The 24125-nt window shown below is 35.1% G+C and overlaps 1 protein-coding gene across 4 annotated transcripts in view; it reads right to left on the minus strand.

The window, feature by feature from the left end:
• LOC136029215 (kinesin-like protein KIF26B) overlaps positions 1-24125 on the minus strand; it is a 262695-nt gene that overhangs the window by 145069 nt on the left and 93501 nt on the right. For 3 of the 4 annotated variants that reach the window (XM_065707416.1, XM_065707417.1, XM_065707415.1), the window contains one exon: positions 4623-4731. In XM_065707416.1, coding sequence (XP_065563488.1) covers positions 4623-4731 — 109 coding nt within the window. Of the gene's footprint in view, positions 1-4622; positions 4732-22700; positions 22767-24125 lie in introns of those variants that run through there. The other variant, XM_065707418.1, reaches the window with a different exon arrangement.

The following is a 24125-nucleotide window of genomic DNA, read 5'->3' on the forward strand; positions in this document are numbered from 1 at the left end:
AAAAATCAAACTTCATTACGATCCGATCATCTATTCGTAAGATATAAATACTCCAATTTTCATGTATTCCAAGAATTCCGGTTCCCCCCTCCAACTCCCCCGAATGTTACAGGATCTGGTCGGAATTTGAAATTAGAACTTTAAAGCACAAGATCCTTCTAAATATCAAATTTCATTAAGATCTGGTCACCCTTTCGTAAGTTACAAATACCTCAATTTTCAAAATTACCCCCCCCCCAATTCCACCAAAGAGAGCAGATCCAGTCCAGTTATGTCAGTCACGTATCTTAGACAGCTTTCTATTCTTCCCATCCAGTTTCATCCTGATCTCACCGCTTTCATCCCAATCCCTCCAATCTATGCGTTTCCCATCATTTTAGGTTTCCCCACCCCAAACTTCCCCCAATGTCACCAGATCCGGTCAGGATTTAAAATAAGAACTTTGAGACACGATATCCTTCTAAAAATCAAATTTCATGGAGATCCAATCACCCGTTCGTAAGTTAAAAATACCTCATTTTTTCTAATTTTTCAGAATTAACCCCCCCCCCCAACTACCCCAAAGAGAGCGGATGCGTTCTGGTTATGTCAATCATGTATCTAGGACTCGTGTTTTTTTTCCACCAAGTTTCATCCCGATCCCTCCACTCTAAGTGTTTTCCAATTTTTAGGTTTCTCCCTCCCAAACACCCCCCCCCCAATGTCACCAGATCCGGTCGGGTTTAAAATAAGAGCTCTGAGCCACGATATCCTTCTAAATATCAAATTTCATTGAGATCCGATCACCCGTTCGTAAGTTAAAAATACCTCTTTTTTTCAGAAATACCCCCCCCCCCCCAACTATCCAAAAGAGAGCGGATCCGTTCCGTTTATGTCAATCATCTATCTAGGACTTGTGTTTATTTTTCCCACCATGTTTCATCCCGATCCCTCCACTCTAAGTGTTTTCCAAGTTTTAGGTTTCTCCCTCCCAACCCCCCCCCCCAATGTCACCAGATCCGGTCGGGTTTAAAATAAGAGCTCTGAGCCACGATATCCTTCTAAATATCTAATTTCATTGATATCCGATCACCCGTTCGTAAGTTAAAAATACCTATTTTTTTCAGAAATACCCCCCCCCCCCCCAACTACCCAAAAGAGAGCGGATCCGTTCCGTTTATGTCAATCATCTATCTAGGACTTGTGTTTATTTTTCCCACCATGTTTCATCCCGATCCCTCCACTCTAAGTGTTTTCCAAGTTTTAGGTTTCCCCCTCCCAACTCCCCGCCCCCATCACCAGATCCGGTCGGGATTTAAAATAAGAGCTCTAAGACACGATATCCTTCTAAACATCAAATTTCATTGAGATCCGATCACCCGTTCGTAAGTTGAAAATACCTCATTTTTCTAATTTTTAAGAATTACTCCCCCCCCCGAACTACCCCAAAGAGAGCAAATCAGTTCCGATTATGTCAATCATGTATCTGGGACTTGCGCTTATTTTTCCCATCGAGTTTCATCCCGATCCCTCCACTCTAAGTGTTTTCCAAGATTTTAGGTTTCCCCCCTCCAACTCCCCCCAATGTCATCAGATCCGGTCGGGATTTAAAATAAGAGCTCTGAGACACAATATCATTCCAAACATCAAATTTCATTAAGATTCAATCACCCGCTGATAAGTTAAAAATACTTCATTTTTTCTATTTTTTGCGAATTAACCGGGCCCCCACTCCCCCCCCCCCCAGATGGTCAAATCGGGAAAACGACTATTTCTAATTTAATCTGGTCCGGTCCCTGATACGCTTGCCAAATTTCATCGTCCTAGCTTACCTGGAAGTGCCTAAAGTAGCAAAACCGGGACCGACAGACCGACAGACCGACAGAATTGGCGACTGCTATATGTCACTTGGTTAATACCAAGTGCCATAAAAATGGTTGCCATTCACAAGGATTATTGATAACAGGATTTCAGTCTCTTGTGTGCTGGCCTTATTAGGGAGTGAAAATGGCATCATGCTGAGACACGATCTCTTTTGTTATTGGAAAAAGCGCTAGAGCATCAAATTGTCCATTAAAATGGTTGCTCTCCCATTATTTTGCAATCAATTGGTTTGATAAGTTTTATTTTAAGTAAGTATTTTCTAGCAGAAGTAGGGTTCAGTTTCAGCAAAGGGGAGACAAAAAAATCATCGAGGAAGCATAAAGTATATGGACAACTTTCTACGTTACCCTTAAAATTTTGAAACTTCGGGAAAGACTAGCCACTTCCTGGAGACGTTCCTGGTCATCGCTCTTTGGCCCACCTTCAAATGGAATCCGTGTCATATCCTATTATATCACTCTCTTATATTTAAAGTTACTTATGGCATTTCTATTGGACGTTCCAAAGGTACTTTTAGGAAAATGGGGCGTATTCATAATTCTTTATTTTTAGAAAATTAAGAAGCTTTGAGGTTATTTTTTTTGAAGTTTGAATCTTTTTATTTCTTGTCTAGGGCTATAGATAATAGTTTAAAATGGTTACTGTCAAATGACTAGAAAGAAGTTGCTTTCAAAATGAATAAAAAATAACGAACAAAGAAAAAGAAAATTAAGTCTGGATAATACAAAGACTTTTCTGACGATTTATCATCCATTGTTGACGAGCAACGGTTATTGTGTCGTCTACGGCTCAAAACACATTTGCTACTTTCTATTTATTTCTAAAGCCTTCTTCCACCTCATCTATCAAATTCAGATCCGAACTTTTGACCTGCGAATGAATGTATTTTCGCATTTACAAGTTTGGGTGGAGTGCAGATAAAATTTCGGTGGCAAATAATATAATTACCAAATAGAGCGACGTATAACAGGTATACATACTTGAAAAGCTACCTGTCATTCTTGGAAAAGGTTATCGAATTACAGAGTTAACCTTGGAGTTAACATGAAGTCAGCCTATAATTTTAGTTCTACAGTTTAAGATCTATATAATTCGTCTGATAGGCTATTTGATATTTAAAAACTAAACAGTTTTTTCAATTATATAGTGAACTTAAAATTCAGAATTTACCGCTTCAAATGGTATTGAACATGGTATCTGGGTCCTTTGGATATAATTTAAATAGTATTATGTTGCCCTTTGCTGTTTACAGTAAAGCTTATTCCTGTCAAACAGTTCGTGGTAACGAACTGTAAGTAAGAAGCAATGCGACTCAATAGAAAACGAAATGAAAACAGAGTTTTGATAACAATAGATACATCAAAAGAATAAAATTTTGATGCGGATTCAAAATATATAAAAGTTATCAAATGTAATGGTACCCATCAAAAGTTACAAGCCTGAGAAAATTTTCATAAATTTTGAAAAAGAGGGGAAACACACCCAAAACATCAAGTGATATTAATGAAAATCACTCTATCAGATTCCCCATACCATGCTCTTTTTAAGTGACCAAAAATATGAGAAAGAATGTAGTCCCCCTCTCACGCTAATTGTTTCCCCAAAGTCACCCGATCAAAATTTTGAGATAGCCATTTTGTTCAGCATAGTCGAAAAATCTAATAACTATGTCAGTGAGGATGGCTGCAAGTTATGAACTGCAAGTTATGAACACCCAAAACATCAAGTAATCTTAATGAAAATCACTCGATTTCAATTGAGAAAACTTGTTTTTCTATTTATTTATAAAATTTCCCTTTCAGTGAGATATAATAGATTAATCATTGGCTCTAAATCGCTATGAATACAACCTGAGCCTAAAACGAACTTTGAGGCTTCAGTCTTCTTCCCCCCATCCGCGAAAAGAAACACCAAACTCTTTTTCTAGTTCCTTTTTTCTGGGCGAAAACGATTGGAGAACAGATCGACCGACAACAAATGTGCCTTAGGAGTTCTTATATACCCAACTTCCACTGGATCAGCGTTTTAAAATCGCCATTTTGTTTAAAATACTCGAAGGATAGGATACAATTGTCTCCGTGGTTAACATGGCACCCATAGTCCTGGGAGCAACAGCCCTAAATTCTGCCTTAATACTCTTGAAGAGCTCACAATACATGTTGAAATGAGATTCCTCCAGAATTTCCACGATTGCTTGTTTGATACACTAGCAAAAAAAAAATAATAATAATAAACCATGTAATATCAGAAATATTGCATTTCTTAGTTAGGGACTTGGAAATTCTGTTTAGAGAGCGTTAGGAGTCTAGAAGGAATATCGTCTTGTTTGTTAGGAATCGTAAATTGCAAGACACCTTACGTTATTTTTTTGTATTTGTTGAAGCCATTGATGCCCAGAAGCAGAAAAGGCACTTTTGATGCCAAGGCTATCTTTAACTCCTTGCTAATGTGTAAACCCACATTCACAGTAGCTTATGTTGGCTTTTCGTCTTACAATTCAAGAAGGAAGCACCGAAACTCTAATTGAATCTCAAGTTATCTAATAAAACTGTCCAAACCTTGTAAGCTCCTGGCACATTTTAACTTTGCATAAGCAAATTTGACGGATTAAACACTTTTTACTTAAATACTATTCAGTAAAAGTAGGCAGCTATCAAATAAATGAAAGTTCCAAGATGTGAGTTGTTAGATGCGCAGGTAATTACATATTAAAATGTCTTGGATATTATTGATAACATTGAAATTATTTTTTACAGTACCTGGGATCTATGGTGGGGCAAATCCATCCTTTTTTTAATCATCAGTTCCTCAGTATCAGAACTACAGCGGTCTTTCCCATGCATCCTTCTATACGATCGGTTGTGGGAACTGTAAGACAGAGTAGATTGAGCAAAGGCAGGGGACGGTATTAGAAAAGAAGGGCATAAAGAACGGACATTGAAAGTAAAAAAAAAGTTAATTTAAAAAAATCAGACAGTGACAATGTATCATTATTCCAAAATTAGATGAACTGCTATAAGTTAAGAGTTCAGACTTCACGAAGAAAGTTTTGAACAGAAATGAAGCACTGGCTGAGGAAACTGAGAACGGAATAGGATGATTAAAGATAGCAAATTGCATTAGCAGAAGGTGAAGTATGGTAAAAACATTCAAAGGGAAAACCAGAATAGTTCTTGAACAAATCTGAGAGAGCAACAATGCATAAAAAATACAAAATAAAATGAAATTCTACATGTTAAGAGCTCAGAATTCACAAAGAAAGGTTTCCTGTGATGAGAAAAGAGTGAATTTAAAATTTATGATGAGCGTAAGATAGCTAAAGTACGACATCAATTTTAGAAAAAACAGGATCCACCGTGAATGAAAAAATTGAATTCCAGACTAAGAGAACAAATAGAACAAAGAAAGACCCTTTTTGGGTTCTATTTTTGAATGACCTCCCCCAAAAACTAATTCTTCTTTTATTTCTTGAAGCAGGGACTCACGGCTATAGCTTTCAAACTGTTTGACAAAAACCGTATGCCATATTTTCAGGCCTTTTTACCCTTCCCCCTCTCAAAGAACGTTCATTCCCATTGGCTCAAGGAATGATGATCAAATCTCAATTTTCTTATTTTAATATAAAATGCAATACTTTTTACAATACTTTCCACAGACTAAAAAGACTGCTAAGAGAAACCATGCTATATACAGTCAAAGAATGTCCTATCAGTTGAATCACAAGTCTTCTTAACTGATGTTGAGATTACCAAGTCAATAAAAATTTCCTCTTCCACGCATGCGGGAATAAAAACGTCTGTTAAAGCGTGAAATACCTATCAATGTACCAACTGCTGCTACTTCTAAATCACAAGAGTTTATATCTGAAGAATGTCAGATATATCATACGTAAAGGTCTTTCATTTTTACGAGTATGACATATATGATCATTTAATAAGCACCTGGTCTACTAGTCTTCACCGCTATTATTCAGCCAAAAAAGGATATGCTATAAGTAACTAAACTTAAATTAATTTTTGACTGCTCTCAAAGTGTTTTAATTGGAACTCGGTTGCGTCATCTATCGCTACCCAAATTTTGCTTTGTGGAAAAAATTTAGTTGTTTTAAATTGGTGAGCAAATATTCGACCGATTCAGAATGTTTAATTATTTCCAAATTTTATCAATACATGCAAGTTATGACAATGCAATAATACCACATCAAAATTCCCACTTGCATACATAAAACAACATACACAGCAAACACACAATTGGGCACAGCAAACACCAAAAACAAGAAGAACAATAGGGAATTTCTCAAGACAGTGGGAAACAAATTAGAATGAATATTTCGGCCCTATGTCCAAGGGCCGTCCTCAGCAATACAAATAAGAAAAAACAACCTACAAGAGGATAAAATCAATAAAACTAAAATGAACAGTTTTTCAGAACAGTCCCAGCATCCTTACCTCAGCGAAGTTCAACCAGGACTGATAAATAAATTGTGATGAAACGAGGCAATTCATTGAAATGAAAGAAAATGATTTAAAAACACGTTTTAAATGCCAGTCCAGCTTTTTTCGCAGCTGATCTCATAGGTCTATTTGTGACAGGTTCTGTGTTAAAATCTATTGGTTTTTTGTAATATTTCGTAAGGTCATGTTTAATTAAATTTGTGTATAGAGCATTCAGTGAATATTCTCCCAAATCCCTGTTTAAGGAAATATTATTATTAATCTTCACTCTGATCTCAATTGCTTCTCGAACTACTTGCTTTATGCCTAGATCATTGCTAATAATGGCGGATTCTTCAAAAAGTAATTTGTGGCTAGGATATTACTTCTGTTTCTTTTGATTCGGCTTTAAGTAGCCATGTTTTCGAAAATCCTAGCCACAAAATACTTTTTGAAGAATCCGTCATTATTAGCAATGATCTAGGCATAAAGCAAGTAGTTCGAGAAGCAATTGAGATCAGAGTGAAGATTAATAATAATATTTCCTTAAACAGGGATTTGGGAGAATATTCACTGAATGCTCTATACACAAATTTAATTAAACATGACCTTACGAAATATTACAAAAAACCAATAGATTTTAACACAGAACCTGTCACAAATAGACCTATGAGATCAGCTGCGAAAAAAGCTGGACTGGCATTAAAAACGTGTTTTTAAATCATTTTCTTTCATTTCAATGAATTGCCTCGTTTCATCACAATTTATTTATCAGTCCTGGTTGAACTTCGCTGAGGTAAGGATGCTGGGACTGTTCTGAAAAACTGTTCATTTTAGTTTTATTGATTTTATCCTCTTGTAAGTTGTTTTTTCTTATTTGTATTGCTGAGGACGGCCCTTGGACATAGGGCCGAAATATTCATTCTAATTTGTTTCCCACTGTCTTGAGAAATCCCTATTGTTCTTCTTGTTTTTGGTGTTTGTGATGGAAAGGCAGTGTGGTCTTCGTCGTTATTTACGGGGACAGCAAAAAGTATAAATCAGGCATTATTAAACAGTTCGTGGTAACGAGCTGTAAGTAAGGAGCGACGCAGCCCAGTAGTAACCGGAACTCTAAAAAACAAAGTTTTGACGAAAAAATATAGATACATTAAAAGAATTGGCTTTTTATGCTGATTAAATAAAAAAAAAACGAGTTTTTTTAACTGAAAGTAAGGAGCGACATTAAAACTTAAAACGCACAGAAATTACTTCGTATATGAAAGAGGCTGCTTCCTCATCAACGCCCCGCTCTTTACGCTAAAGTTTGACTCTTTCTCTCAATTCTTCTTTTTAAAACAGTAAAAAACTTTAGCGTAAAGAGCGGGGCGTTGATGAGGAAGCAGCCTCTTTCATATACGAAGTAATTTCTGTGCGTTTTAAGTTTTAATGTCGCTCCTTACTTTCAGTTAAAAAAACTCGTTTTTTTTTATTTAATTTCTGAACGTTTTTGAATCAATGCATGTTTTGATTTTGGCTCTCCGCAGAGGAATAATCAAAACGAAATTTGCATATTTTTTTGGGGGGCTAAATGGCTTTCTCATAATTTTGATCGAATGATTTTGAGAAAAAAAGAGCGGGGGCAAAGCCTAGTTGCCCTCCGATTTTTTGGTTAATTAAAAAGGCAACTAGAACTTTTAATTTTTTACGAATCTTTTTATTGGTAAAAGATTTACGTAACTTATAAATTAGCTTACGTAAAGAACTTTTGTATTCTCATGTTTTTATTACATATATGAGGGGATTCGCCCCATCGTCAGTACCTCGCTCTTTACACTAAAGCTTAAATTTTATCCCAATTCATTAAGAATGACCCCTGAATCACAAAGCCGTAGAATAAATAGTTGAAATTACTAAAAATACTTTAGCGTAAAGAGCTAGGTATCATAAGGAGGTGAGCCCCTTATATGGGTAATAATTTCTGTTTGTTTTAAGTTTTATTGCTGTTCCTTACTTCCAGCTGAAAAAGCTTTTTCACGTTTATTTTTTATTTTTTTTTAAATAATGCTAGTAAATCCTGCTCTCCCTTCATGGAAGTTTTCTTCTCCCATGACAAATTCTCGATGGAAAGTTCCCCCAGCATATCCCACTCTTCTCAACCCCTCCCCCCAACCAAAAAAATCCTCCTGAAAACGCCTGTATACTTCCCAATAACCATTACTATATGTAAGCACAGGTCAAAGTTTGTAACTTGTTGCCCCTCCCACGGGGACTGTGGGGGAGTAACTCGTTTACAAAGACATAGTTATAAGGTTTTTCGACTACGCTGAATAAAATGGCTATCTCAGAATTTTGATCCGTTGACTTTGGGAAAATAATTAGCGTGGGAGGGGGCCTAGGTGCCCTCCAATTTTTTTGGTCACTTAAAAAGGGCACTAGAACTTTTTATTTCCGTTAGAATGAGCCCTCTTGCAACATTCTAGGACAACTGGGTCGATACGATCACCCCTGGGAAAAAAAAAAAAACAAAAAACAAAAAAACAAATAAACACGCATCCGTGATCTGCCTTCTGGCAAAAAATGCAAAATTCCACATTTTTGTAGATAGGAGCTCGAAACTTCTACAATAGGGTTCTCTGATACGCTGAATCTGATGGTGTGATTTTCGTTAAGATTCTATGACTTTTAAGGGGTGTTTCCCCCTATTTTCTAAAATAACGCAAATTTTCTCAGGCTCGTAACTTTTGATGGGTAAGACTAAACTTGATGAAACTTATATATTTAAAACCACCATTAAAATGTGATTCTTTTGATATAGCTATTGGTATCAAAATTCCATTTTTTAGAGTTTTGGTTACTATTGAGCCGGGTCGCTCCTTACTACAGTTCGTTACCACGAACTGTTTGATTCAATATATATAATATTCATTAAGTTTAATTTTACCCATCCAGAGCTACGAGCCTGATAAAATTTGTCAGATTTTCGAAAAAGGAGAGAAATGCCCCCCAAAATTCAAGCAATGTTAATGAAAATCGCACCTTCAGATTTATCTAATTAGGAAACTCTACTGTAGAGGTTTTGAAGCTCCTATATACAATAATCTGGAATTTCTATTTTTGACGGAAGAAATATCACGGATATGTTTATTTGTTTTCTTTTTTCTCCAGGGATGATCCGTGATCGTATCGAGCCAATGGCCCTAGCAGATCTAGAGACATCTCATTCGAACGTAAATCAAAAGTCGTAATGACCTTTTTAAGTGACTAAAATAATGATCCATGCGAAAATTTTTAGACTCTGCAAGCCAGCTTTAATTTTTGCTCCATAATGATAACTTACTTAAATAAATGAAAATTCTACTTCTTTAAATAATTATAGGGCAAATCTTGATAATGGATAAGGTCCCAGAGCTTTAAATAGCGATGAGCGCTTGCAATAGGGTTCCTCCAAGCTACTCGTCTCTTCTTCTCTTTAGAAGACCAAAAATTTACAAAGAGCAAAATTTGGTAGCATTTGACAACATATGACGCTTATAGTATTAAAAAAGAAACCAATTTTCACGGTTTTGCCACTCTTGAATATTTTTGTGGTTCTTCCCCCCCCCCCCAAACCCATGTTTTGCATCCCAATGTTAGGAGGGGCTTAAAAAAGCTGTATATTTCACTTGAACAGAATATAAACTTCTTGATAAAATACGGGAATAAGTCAATTTTTCCAGCAGAAACAGGGGCTCCAGCTGGAAGGAGGATAGCCCCCTTCTATTTTTGTTGCCTCCACTTGATTTTGAGTTCTTTTGTATTTTCATTGGAAAAAAATCCAAGAAAACTAAAAGTTGCCCCCTCCCCTAGATTTTCAAATTACATTTTGCCCCCTCCCCCCTAGATTTTGGTGAATTAGTTCCCCTAACCAAAGAAAATCCCACAAAGCACTTCTATTCAGGAATAACATTGGGTGACCTTACCATGCTTCTAAAGTGGAGAAGCATACAAACAAGACATTTAAAATATAGTTTTGTTTACGCCAAATATGGCAAAATAACTATGGACCTAAATTTTAGATGAAACAAATATTAGAATGCACAAGAATTGTTTAAGTTTAAAGCTTACATATTAATAGCCTACTATTAAGCTGACTTCCTCAAAGCGGGCCCATGTTGTGCATATATAGAGCAGCCATTAAAAAATACATCTGAATGCTACTTGTATACTTAGTACAAACCCTAGGTTAAGTTATCGAGTTACAGTAGAGAAATTACGGGTAAGGATACATGGTTAAGGAAGTTATTTTCGGTCAAAAACAGCTCGAGAATTAGAAGCTTTAGCAAGTAATGAAATGCAAATTGCATAGGCAGCTTGAAATAGCAATACCAGAAATTAGAGGGTCCCTTTGCAAAAGATTAGTCTAAGTTATCCACTATTGCTTTCAAAGGACAATGCAATCAAAAGATGCTTTGGATAATATGTAAGAGGGAGGGTATGAAATAAACAACTTAAAAAACAGTTGGGCATAGTTAATTTGGTTATAGTTTATTTAAAGCTATTAGTAGCAGAGGCGCCATTTGGACAAAATCTTGGGGTGGGCATGAACTCCATCTTGGCCCCCCCCCCGAATCACTTCGTATCGCGTAATCATCTAGGAAATGGGCATTTGACAGAACTCGAGAATTTTATTATGTATCTAACCTACTTTCAAAGTTTACAATGATTAATAGCAAATAGCGTAATTACCCCAAGGGTCGTCAAGTAATTACGCTCTTTGGTTAATAGGCGTGCAGTAATTTCAAATCAATTGGACAGAACGGATTATGTTGGACATAATGGATTATTATGGCCGGCAAAGGGCCCTTTGTGGTGGAAGCTTGGCCCCCCTGGAAAGTCTGGGGTGGGCCTTAGCCCACCCCTGACCCCCCCCCCCAAATGGCGCCTCTGATTAGTAGCAACATCTTTGGTTTCTGTCTGCGATTAGCTTCCAGATAACAAGACGAAAAATTCTGGTGTTTCCAAATGCTAAAAGCGGTAAGTCAAAAGGGAAAGCCAAAATTATGTTAGAATTAATAAATTTAGCGTTGTTTTGTCAAACGATAGCCAATAGTTAATCAAATAAAAAGCGAATAATGAAGTGCCAGAAAAGCACAACTTTCACAAGGGGATTTTTTGTTTATCTCTGGAGAGTCTCCTTGATTTTTTTTTCGCCTCGAATACGTAAGTAGATGCGGATGCCATACGGCCTTTCCACCATAAACAACAAAAAGATGGATATTGAGAAATAAGTGAGGCAAAAATAAGCCGATTTTTTCTTGTTTTTATCCGATATCTGTGAGAAATTTTCAACTATAAACTATAAGAAAATTAATAGCAGCACCAGGCAATATTTTATGCTGTACATTACCATCTTGCTTCAGGAAACAACAGAAGTTTTTTTTATTTATAATTTTTTGTTAATACGAATATAGGATAAGCAAAAAGGAAAAATCCCTTCGCTTTCGAGCAATAGTTTAATTTTGTGTTTTCATTGGACAACTACGGTAACTACCTTATTAAGGATGGCCTGATTCTACTCAGAGCTTTGCCGGAAATATCATAAAGCCATTTCTGGAAGTTATCCGGACAGTGGAGTTGTCTGTAAAGTTGCATTTAGCATAATCCTGCTAATTACCTCATTTGCATTCAGAGATTTTTTTCTCTTGCATTTAATAGCCATTTGGGTAATATCAAAGATAGATCTTGATTAATAGAAGCTTAGGGCCGTATTTGGTCGGTGATTAACATTGATTAGACACAGAAAACGATAGGCCTAATCAAATGGGAACAGGCTCAGCTGAGGTATAAAATCTCACTAGTCATTACTGACTTGCCTATTCTTGTAGTTATTAATTGCCAGGCATGGTTATGGACATTCCAAAAGTAACGGCAACTGCATAGTCTGGAGTGGGTTTGATGGCCAATAGTACCGTCCAAGATAACAGAAAACATTCCGTGTGCATTTTCAACGGCTAAGGGTTGCAGACACCATATACGTTTGTCAGCCTGATGTTTCGTAGGTTGATATCCCAAAAAACAGCTAAAGATGCCCCCTTTTCAATTCTCTCGGTTTCATTACACTACGTGCCAATATTTTTCGTATCGTTGTGCAAAAAAAAAAAAAAAAAAAAAAAAAAAAAAAAAAAAAAAAAAACGGACATAACCTGCCGAATATTGTTCTAAATTTTAGAAGGGAATCAAAACGAGCTTTTCAGATCTTACAGTATCTTTTTTTTTCGAGGATTTACACAAATCGAGGATTCGTGTTCGAGGTTTACTTTGTGAAGACACAAGTAGGCATATGCTAGTTACATTTTCAGGCAGAAGTACCGACCCCCATTTTCTGTCACGATCATGACTGGTCTCCACTACCTCCCCTCCCCCGTATCAAGGCGTCAACTGCAATAAAACCAGCCGTGTTAAAAACCCAGAAGAAAGACATAATCACTTACTATAAGCTTAAAACAATTTATTTACGCCCAGACACGTAAACGGAGAGGGCATCTACCCATAAAACAAAAAATTGGATATGTTAAGATTTTTCTTTAGTTAATTTCTTTTTTTGCAGGGTAGGCCTACACATAATTAATCTGTTTCCCTCTCCTTGAAAACGTCCAAAGTTTCTACACAACCCCTCATCTTATAGACATGACAGCAGACAGAAGACATGACAGCAGAAAAATCTGCTTTGATTTTTGAAGGCCTGATCTATGTATTTTTTTTTTTACATTTTATTCTTAGGACATATATTGATTAATAAACAAAAGCATTCTGAACCACCTCACTTTAGTAGAATTCATTTTACTTCTAAGGGGGATTTCGGGATGATCACTTCAGTAAATAACCACGTTCGAAATAAAATAACAGAAAATTAACTATAAAATTTATGTTACGAGGACTTGAGTGAGAAATAACAGCCGATTATTATGTCTTGATCTATTCTTTATGAATGGATATCTGCCATTTTTAGGATACTTGGGATACGAATTTTGTTGATGGATGGAAAATTTTTATTTTCTTTTTTTGACGATTTCTTGCAGATTGTAAAACTCATCAGATACACTGTAGTTGTACTCTATTTATTTGTACAGCCAAAGTTGAAAACGAATTGTTATGAAAAATTTGATTTTTGTGGAGCAAAGGATGAAAAAGAGATAAATCATGTTTCCTACCAAAAGTTTCCCGAAGATTTTTCTATCCAGAAATTTTTAGAGTAAAGTATATACCCGTGGAATCTGATTTTAAAATGCACCATGGAAAAAAAAGCATCACCCTTAGATTGGGCGAGGGATATTTAGAAAACAGTGCTTATGATAAGTACTGTTTTCTATTTTTTATGGTTTTAAAAAGTAGAGTTGCGACAAAGAGTCAGACTTTAGCGTAAAGAGCGAGGTGTTGAGGAGGGGACAACCCCTTTACTATACGGAATAATTTCTTTTCGTTTTTAAGTTTTAATGTCGCTCCTTACTGGCAGTTAAAAAAAACTTTTTTTTTATTTAATTACAATATGGAAACCATTGGTGTGTATGTGCTTAGTAAAGGTTAGATGTCGAAAATAACCGATCTACATGAAAAAAAAGTTTTTTAAACTCAAAGTAATGAGCACCTTTAAAACTAAAACCACCAGAAATCATTATGTAGGCCAGGGGCTTCCCCCTCCACAACACTTCGCTTTTCACGTTGAAGCTTTTTAGTACCTTTAAAAATCTTCTTATTGTTCTAGTTAAACGACCCCTGTGTTTCGTGAGTCGTTATAAAAGAATTGGGATATCATCCAAACCTTAGCGAAAAGAGGGAGATGTTAGAAGGGGGCAACCCCCCTCATATACGTAAAAGTTTCATTTCATTTTCATTTTTAATGTCACTCTTCACTTTGAGTTGAAAAAAACTTTTTGTTATTTAATTTCTGATCATTTTTTAAATAATGCCGGGAAAAGCGGCTCCACCCCCCTCCCTAAAAGGAAGTCGACAAAGAACAAGTAAGATAAATAAAAAGATTTTCGTATAGAAATTCTTGCATACTTTGCCAGTGTGAAAATTTCACCCCCAGAAACTTCCCTCCCCATGGAAATTCTTCCAGTGGAAAATCCACAAGCCGAAAATTGACCTTCCCCCACCCAAAAATGTGTGCACACTTCCCAATAACAAACACTATGCTTACACAATAGGCAAATTTTATAACTTAAAGACATTTCCCATACGCTGTGAGGGGTCATGCTATCTCCAAACGCATTGTTATTGGGCCTTTTAACAATGCTGAACAGACAATTTTGGGGGAAAGGGACGCAGGCCCTCCAATATTTCTTGTAACCTAAAAAGAGCCCTAGAGCTTCCATTTCCCTTTCAAATAAACCCTTTCCTGATTTTCTTAAGACTATTGGTTCGATACGATCACCCCCGAGGGAAAAATATACATGCATCCGTGATCTTCCTTATGGCAAAAATACAAAATTCCACATTTTCTTAAATAGGAGCTTTAAACCTCTACATAAAGGTTCTGTGTTACGTTGAACCTAATGGTGTAATTTCATTGAGATTCTTTGAATTTTAGGGAGTGCCCCCCCGCATATATTTTCTTGCTCTCCTCCGTGCTTCGACCGTTTATTAGCAGTGCAGTGACCGTTATACTGTGCAGTCCAAGTTCAGGGAATATGGGTAAACAAGTTAACTCTTTGGTGAAAAATGACTGAAAATCACAGTTTCAAGACATATCCAGTTCAATATGTTCTTCTTAAAAAAAATATGCTTGTAAAAATCGACGCAGTATCAAGTGACGTGACTTTATCCTAAGCAATATTTTAGTTTATTTACAAAAAAAATTAAGTTTCTGTTTATTTTTATATATCTCGTACATTTTTATATAAAATATATATTTTTTATTCCTTTAAGAAACAATTTTTTTTTAAAGAAAAACAATGGTTTTCGCAATCCTTAAAGGCGAAATCATGTTATATTTTAATAAATAATTAACGGAGAAGGTCATTATAAGTGGTTGAGCACACAGACAAACTCACGATGAGATAGGCTATGGCCTAATGATATAATAAACTATATAGCTTTTCGATTACAAGTTTTTTTTTTTTTTTTTTTTTTTTAATCGAGACTTGAGACGACAAACGATATGAGAATAGGACTTAATTAAAATAAAGAGCAAACTACGAATAAATTCTTTATCAAACAATAAAAATGCAATTACTATCATGCTGAGAGAGGGATTTTAATGCTAATGGGTTAATGAATATCAAAATGAAGATTCATTCTCCCGCGGAAGCTGAGATAGCAAATTCTCTGTGATACTCCCATGATCAATTTATATCATGCTGAGAAACTGACAGTATTATACTCCAAAAATTTAACAGCAAATTTCTCTAAGATTTTGTATTTTTAATTCAAATAAACCTTAATAATCTTAACATTACAATCTTATGTAAACAAAGACCAAAAATTCGAGATTTTATATTTAAATAAACTTTGGTAGTGTGGGTTTCTTTAAGGAGAGAAGGGACTTGTAATTTAACAAATAATGTTCTTTCAGGCCCAAATACCAAGACTCTCGTCCAATATTGCATCCAAGGGGTGGTTAGGGGGGATCGAGTCCCCCTCCGTTGAAATGTTTGTCCGACTAACAAAAACGTAGCAGAAATATATATAAACAAATTTTTTATGCGTCTTTTAAGTTTTATTATGTACCTCCTCCCACCCCCCCCCCCAAAAAAAAAAAATTAAAACTGGATATGGCCCTGCTCATGGCCCATCCTTTAAGTTTGGCACGCTCAAGGGATTGGTTGGTTTTACTTTGATGCTCAGAATTTCTGCTGACCCTTTTCTTATTTACAGATGTAGTTTGAAGTTATTATTTTTATATAAATATTCTTTTTTTAGTATTTGGCTTGAGGGAAAAGAATTCTTTACATAAACAGCTGTCCGTTAATAACGATTGAAAAGCGCAAAACTCATTTCTCTGTTTTACTACTTGTAAATTGATGTCGTGTCACATAACTCATTTTGAATTGTATAAGCATGTAAATACATACTTATTTAAATAAATATGTATTTAGTTCTTCTCCTTTTTTATATTAAATCAAAATGAAAAAAGTATTCATAAGGAAAGGGGTAAAAATACAATTTAAAATGAGCTGAAATTAGCTTCTTTCAGGGCCACATCCAGAATTTTTATTCGGGGTGAATGGGCGAGGTTACAAAAAAGGCTGTACTAAACGCATTTTATTGATATATAAAAAAAACTTCACAAAAAATTTATTGATACATTTTCCCCCATTTTAAGAGTCAATTTCTGTGGGGGGTGGTAGTCTTTGTAACCCCCCTTGGCTTGTACATGGGACCTTGAATCTAAAAAAAACATAAAGAACTATTAATGAAGAAGCGAAACTGAAGACACGTATAAATTAAAATGAACAATGACACCAAAATAAAAAAAATACCACAGTTACGGATGGCGGCTCTTCAAATCCTTTGAAAGGCTAGCCTATAATTCATGCTTTGGTGAAAACTAAATAAATTGCTGAAGTTGAAAGGAAAGTTTTTCTCTGCATTTGGAAAGATAGTTTCGAAATAAAAACAGCAACAGAGATAATGTCATTGGTAAACAATAATATTAAGTAAATAATTACAAAACTTTAATTCAAGAAATAAGTGTACCATCACCGCTTCTCAAACCCTCAAAAGGCTAAGGTGTTTTTAGCGATGCATTGAAAACTATATAAGTAGCTTAATATAAAAGTTTAAATTAGCCAATTCAACCTTTATATGTTTGCATCATTGTTCATTGTAATTGCTGTCCGTTTTGAGTTTCATTTCTTTATTCATAGCATTGTTCAATAATCTTTTCAATGTTCAATTTAAGGTTTATTGTCTTATACAAGCAAATTTCTGTTCGTTGTGAGTTTTAAATTCGACCTGTTCTGCTCATGGCAAAACTTTGCTTTTTTTTCTATTCTGTTAGATTTCTGTTCGGTTTTGAACTCGTATTGCCTTTGTATAAATCAGTTTCTAGTCATGCTGGCTAATAAACTTCAATAATAATGGCAGCTAATGCTAATTTCTAGTTTTGTTTGAAATTTGATAGGGTGAGGTAAGCGTACAAAAATAGATACGCGTCAGGCACACCGGGTGCAGAAAATCCGCCGACGAGTCTCCACCACCGGACGGACACGGAAGCCTAACTGCCAACTAATTTCATGTTTGTTTGATACGTGTGTATTGTGTACTGTTTTTGATATTAACCGAGTAACGTCTTTGCTAAATAGTAACTTATCCCTGTAATCGCTTGACGAAAAATGTGCTATTGAAGATGTCGGGCAGGCCCACAACACTTTTACTTTTTACCGTTTGGTGCTCGGTATCTCTTATAAAATAATTTCCCTAAACAAGTTTTCATATCGCTTAAAAACACGTTTAGGTTTGTACTTTGCTCAAATTTTCCGGTACCGGACCCTCGGGAAGTCCCCTTTTCCCTGAAGGTATCCCGAGTCCGCCACCCCTCGGATTTGGACCCCTTCATGTCCCCCAAATGAAATTCTTAATTTACACACATGTTGGAGCTAAAATTATAATATTAATCTTTGATTTGTTATTAATAAGCTTAGAAAGTCTTTAATACCACGTTTGCTGATAATGAAACCCTGTTCCTCAATTAGGTAGCCTACTTAATTTGTTGGGAATTTGGAATTGTCTATTGGCACGTTAACTTCAAATCTGTAATCGAAAAGGCCAGAAACCCTTCTATACAAATGTTAGTGGAAATCAGTCAGAATTTGTGAAACATTTACGCTTTCTTTAGGTTTAAATCAATTTTGATAGAAACTTAGTGCCATCTGTGAAATATGTACGTGATGTTTTTAATTGATTAACACGTGTATCAATGCAAAATAAAAAGGTAGCAATGTATAAGAAATGGGTAAAACTAAATAATTAATTAAAAATTTAACCAGTTAAATATATTTTTCTTCGTTTTCTTCTTGCTTGTAAATAAAATGGCGTTGGGATAAGAAATCATTGATAACTATATTGCAAAAGTAGGGCGGACGAGGGGGTGGACCCCATGAAATAATTTTATCTCGAAGGTTTTTCCTCGTATAGAGGCGGGGGAATTCATTATGTTACATGTAACGGAAACACAAATTTTGGAGAGTAAAACAATATACTAGCTTCTTCATTGAAAATGTTAGAATATATTAAGGCCAAACGCTTCTTTTTGGCCCCGCGTTCGTGCATGCGCACACTGCACTTTTGTGGTCGAATGGTGCATATACGCCAATCTAATTCGTCGATTAAATCAAATTCAATCCAATACTATCTGCTCAAACCACCTCCCTCTATGCCTCTTTTTTAAAACAGTAGTGGATTAACGTATATAAATTTATATTGTGTAAATGCCATTCGTTCCATGATGCCATTCTTGATATTTGTGCCTCTGCGAGATTCAATTGAGGTATTACTCTTCCTATCGTTTGCCCAAAGTATGTTTTTGCTTATAACTTCCCAGCTATGCAGCTAAACCCTTCATTAGCTACACAACATTCTTCTTTTGCGCCTTTGATAAAATGCCTAGTATATATAAAAATTGACTGGTTTTATATGGATGATAGGAGAAAGGGGGTGATTATATTAGGACATAGGTTTCAAAGTGAGGTTTTGTATCGTCTTCGCTTTTTCTCAGGAAGGGTGGGGGAGTCATTGCCTAGTCACTCTCTGGCATTGCCCATGGAAGATATGCAACGAGTTTTTTTTAGATCAATTTTCCGAGAGTTATTTTCAAATGCTGCTTTTTACAAATGAAGACAAAATGAAAAGAGACAGAGAGAAATTAAGACGGAGCGTCGTTTTTAATGTGAAAGAGAAGTAAAGATTCGATCATATGGGTTGAGTTGTTTGAAGTTAAATGGGATATAAACTTCTTATACATGGCTTAAATCATAGTAAGATACGAAACTATCTATCATCTTTGTCTGACGTATTGAATTGGAGGCACAGAAAACAGTGGGTTATGTACATACTGAACTTCATGCGCTCGGTTCACTCAAATTATATCCAGGTGTATCCTTATTTTAATAACTGTACATTAACTTTACTAATATTTGTCAAATATTTTAGTTTATCATTAACATTAACATTAATTATCCGGCGCTTGTTCACAAGCTTAAACCCCTTGTTCCCAAAAGAAAATCCACGCTAATAAAAAAAAAAATATATATATATTATCTTATTAAACGGAAGTTACTTGAATATATGTATATTTATTTATTTTCCTTTAAATTTTTTTTATCGATTACACAATAATTTTTCTTGAAAATTGTCATGGGCTACTAACACTTTCCGGTGTAAAGAAAACTAGATAGGTCTCGACTTTGGGAAAATTCATTTAAGACTTTAGTTTTGGAAAAACAAGTTTTGGAATTGCTTTGGTTTTGGAATATTGTGTTTTTCCATCACAAATATTTTGAGTATTTATAATAAATTTCGCTGAGGGTGTGTCTGTGCTAAATATTTCAAAAAAGCTCATTACAAAATTTAAGGAAAGAGACAAAATTTTGAGGGAAAACACCCCTCCCCAACCGATTTGTGCGACTAATCTGCACCCATCTACTATTATTTATTTATAACCACTTTTTGAATGAAAAACCCGTTTGGACATTTTGAAAACATGACCTCAATATTTAGGAAGATACTGATGGTCCAAGTTCATGGGAACCAATTGACAAAAATCCAACTTCTGAAAGTAAATGATAATTACAAAAGTAGCGATATCAAAACGCTTCCTGGTATTCTCAGAAGGAAGTTAGCATCCCTTCCCACGGCCAACGTCTTAAGGTTTATATCAAGTGAGTAAGAGGCATCGATGCAGAAAGTCCTACAAGCAATTACGGTTGAAGTACTTATTTATGCTCAAAGCCCTTTGAGCCTGTTAACTCGATTATAGGGTGGAAGTGCACACCTAGTACACAAATGCTAAAAGAAAAAAGGGCTTGTTAAATTATTTGTCGCTGAATCTGTCGGTCAGTCATTCTTTCTTATACTAGGCAACTTGATTATTGTGGCATCAGCAATTAATTTGTACACTCACGAACCCAATTGTTCGATTTCGATAAATTATAGAGTATTTGCGGTCTCAAATTCGTGTGAAAATGGCACAGATCACATACAAGGCTCTAAAGCTAAAATTTGGGCAGTGGTATCAATTGGGAGGAGGAAATGTTGTTTGGTTTACATCCCCAAAGATTTCAAAACGTACCTGTTGTGGGGATTTGTTTATCGAAAAATTTCATTGAATAAATAGAAAAGAATGATATATTCCCTTCTCCATATTAAAAAGTTCATTGCACTCCTCCTAAATTTTCGTGAATTATGCCTCTGATTTTGCATTCGCATTGTAAGTTTATCATGTCATCAGTTAAGAAACGCCAATTCCTTGATGTCTTTTGTATGCATACTGACATATTTCTAGCTTAAAACTCCTCTGGCTGCAAGTAGAATTCATTGCCAGAACAGCCTCAATCTAAGTAGATTTAAACAGAAATTAAACTAATTCCAATCTTTGATAAAACTCACTAGTTCAGTTTAGTTTCATCACTAAATTTATTTTTTACCCTTTGAAAAAAAATTATCTTTGGAAGAAAACTGAACAGTCTGTCAAAATTGAACGAGTCTGTGTCAAAATCTAAAACTGAAGAGTCTTTACGCGATGGGGGAGGGGCCTAGTCCCCCAAAATTTAGTAATTTGTAGGAACTTATCCTTACCTTTTGTCAAATGCTTTCTTTTTTTAGTGAGTCCCCCTGGCAAAAGTTCCTGCGTAATTGCTGGGTTTATTAAACTAAACTTGGATCATTCCTTTACGGAAAAGATTTACTCATATATAGCATATAATTCGAGCAAATATGGGAACGAATTGGTTTGAAATATGCACTGTAACAATTTTCTTAAAAAACTGAATAATATATATAAAACGTTGTCGTGAGGGATCTACATACAGTACTGTATTTAAAACAAGCGAAGTTCTAATTTATAGGAGATTTTCACATTGAAACATATTTGAAAGATACATTTACCAGAAAATACTTTAATTAGTCTAATATTCCAAAAATTCATATTAAGCCTTTTAATTTATAATATTATGCAAAACCCCATGGGTTAAGATCAGTGGTAGTTCAGGCGTCTCTTGCACCTAGGGTAAAATGTTGATTAGCCCCCCCCCCTTGTCTCTCAAAGATTTCCAGGCCAAATTTCAACAAAATTTGATGTATTAACGAACTTTTATTTTTAAGGAGTAGTGATGAAAATATGGGAAAAATGAAATAATCGGATTCAATTTGTTTATATACTTGCTGCCAGCTCTGCCCTCTTCTTTACTCTAACCAAAATAAAACTTCAAAAGTTACAAAAGGATTATAACCGTTAGATTTTTCATTTGGAATTTAGCGCCCTAAAATTTCTGCGCCCAGGTTAAGTGCCCACTCTGTCCCCTAAAACCACTTCTGGTCAAGATGCCTGAAGGAGGAAAAACGGACAATTTACCCGCAAGGAAGAACGAAATTATTTTTTTTTTAATTTGAAGGATCATATTTCTGACAAAGAAATATTTCAAAGCCCCCCCCCCCCATTTCCTTTTTGATATAAAACTGAAAGATTATGTTGACTACCTTGATACCATTTATTACTGCAGTGGCGAAATCGATGAGGCGACACCAACATGAAGATTCAGGAAGTGGAGGCAAATTATCGGTAGGATTACTGTGTCTTTTACAATGAGCGAGAAAACAATGCATAAGAGTTGCCAAGAAAACACAGCTTATGGCTTCATAGTCGTTTTCAAAAGAGTTAGACCTACGGCCAGCATTTCAGCGAGCATTGCAAAAAAATGCAATTGAAATGAAGTGTGTCCAATGACTAATTTGCATATTTGATCAAACAAAAGCAGCAATAGTGTTCATTAGTTCGATGCACAAATAGTCAGAGATCCTTTTTTTCTAACAGTCGAAATAACTAAGCCTAAATTTAATGGTTTTCTTATCTGTCAGTACATTTCGAACGTATGTACGCATGGAAGGGGGACTGACTACTGCCCCCCCTCCCGAGACATCGAGATTGCTCCTATGGATTTTCGCAACATGTTCTTTGATGTAAATCCAGGTCACATATTTCTTAGTAGGAAGATTTTTGACTGACCAAATACTGGTACAACATTGGAATATAAAGTTCAAAAAAATCTCATTTCTAAACAACTATTAAAGAAGAGAGGTCTCATCAAAAATTGTTTCTTCTATTTATCAGTATAGTAGGCTAATTATTTCTTTATTTGGAACGACTTTAGTGAGTTTTGTAAACAGCAACAATTTTCTAAAAGAAATAAGCAAAGGCATATAAATTGAAAAGAATCCCATACGTACAATATTAATTCTCAAAAAAATACGTATTTCCTTTTCATTATCCGACGTTTCACCTGCAAGTACCATAGGATTACTAAATTAACAACCCAAAATCATCTGAAGAAGTATACCCGGTAAATATTAAAAAGGGTATATTTGAGTAGGCTCTAACTCTGCCTCTATCCAAGCGTAGTAAAGGAGCGGAACTCAAGTAATCACATTCAATGAATTACAACCAAAGGATTTTTTTATGATGTCAACAAAGTATTATCATATAAATTAAATTTTGTAAATTGCTAATTTTCTTTAAAATGGTCAAGAAAGATTGGAATTTGAAAAGAAAAGAAAATATTCCGCTGACATTATTGTAGTATTCTGCATTTGAAATCGTAGTGTTTTTTTTATATATGCTGTAAAAAAAAGGACACAGGCCGAAGGTAGAAATGTGTTAGACTACCGTTACATCTGAATTCGCCCCAGCACAGGAAACATCTTTTTTATCGCCTTCTTCTTATTATCGGAAAACCAAAAAAAGCTCTTAATGGAAAACATTTATTATAGAATTAGGGAAAACGACAATAAGCTTCCGCAATTCAGTGTTTACAATGGGCCCATAGTTTTTATTGGGAATTCTAATTCCTACCCAACCAGGCACGTATCCAGGACTTTTTTGGGGGAGGGGAATAAGAAAAATCGCGGGTAATAATGAAAAATAAAAGTTTGCCTGATTATTTGAATTAGAATCACTATTTCATTCTTTATAACTTGTCCTTTTGCTTTTTAAGTCATTTGTTATAGATTCTGTTGATTGGCAAATTGCCTTCGCATTTCTTTTTGTCACCTGGGGTCATTCTGTCCATATGTGCATAAGCTCAATCTTTTTATAGTTTTATTCATTCCTATGTTGTTTTATTAAATTGAAAACATTAAAAAAAGGGTTTCAAAGATAAGGAAAGATTGAAGTTATAACATAAATTGAGTAAAAATAAAGTTATATACGTAAGAAACAAAACTTTAAAAGGATAGATCGTATTATGGATGAATGAATTAAATAAAAAAAACTGAACTCTAACTAAAATGAATAATAAATTCAAAATTATACCATATATAAATTCCACAAATAAGAGTTCAGCTGCCACACCCCTTGAACACCTTAATGCCTGGAATGTTATTTTTCACAAGTTGAAAACTAAAGGGATTGCTCGAAAAATTGCCAACTTCCGGCTTTAAATATTTATTTGGCTATCAAGTATTTGTAATTTTGGATGAAATAGAATAATTAAAATCAAAACAATGACGAACATAAGTACCCTTTCAAATAGCAAAGGTATATTGATTTTCCTAGACGCATTTATTGTACGAATTCGGCTTCATTTTCTGGAAACTTTATAATATAAAATAATTTGCATTGGAAGACCTGAGCACATAAATCCATCTAGCTACAAA

The sequence above is a fragment of the Artemia franciscana genome, chromosome 7 (genome assembly GCF_032884065.1).
Source record: "Artemia franciscana chromosome 7, ASM3288406v1, whole genome shotgun sequence".
Taxonomy (NCBI): domain Eukaryota; kingdom Metazoa; phylum Arthropoda; class Branchiopoda; order Anostraca; family Artemiidae; genus Artemia; species Artemia franciscana.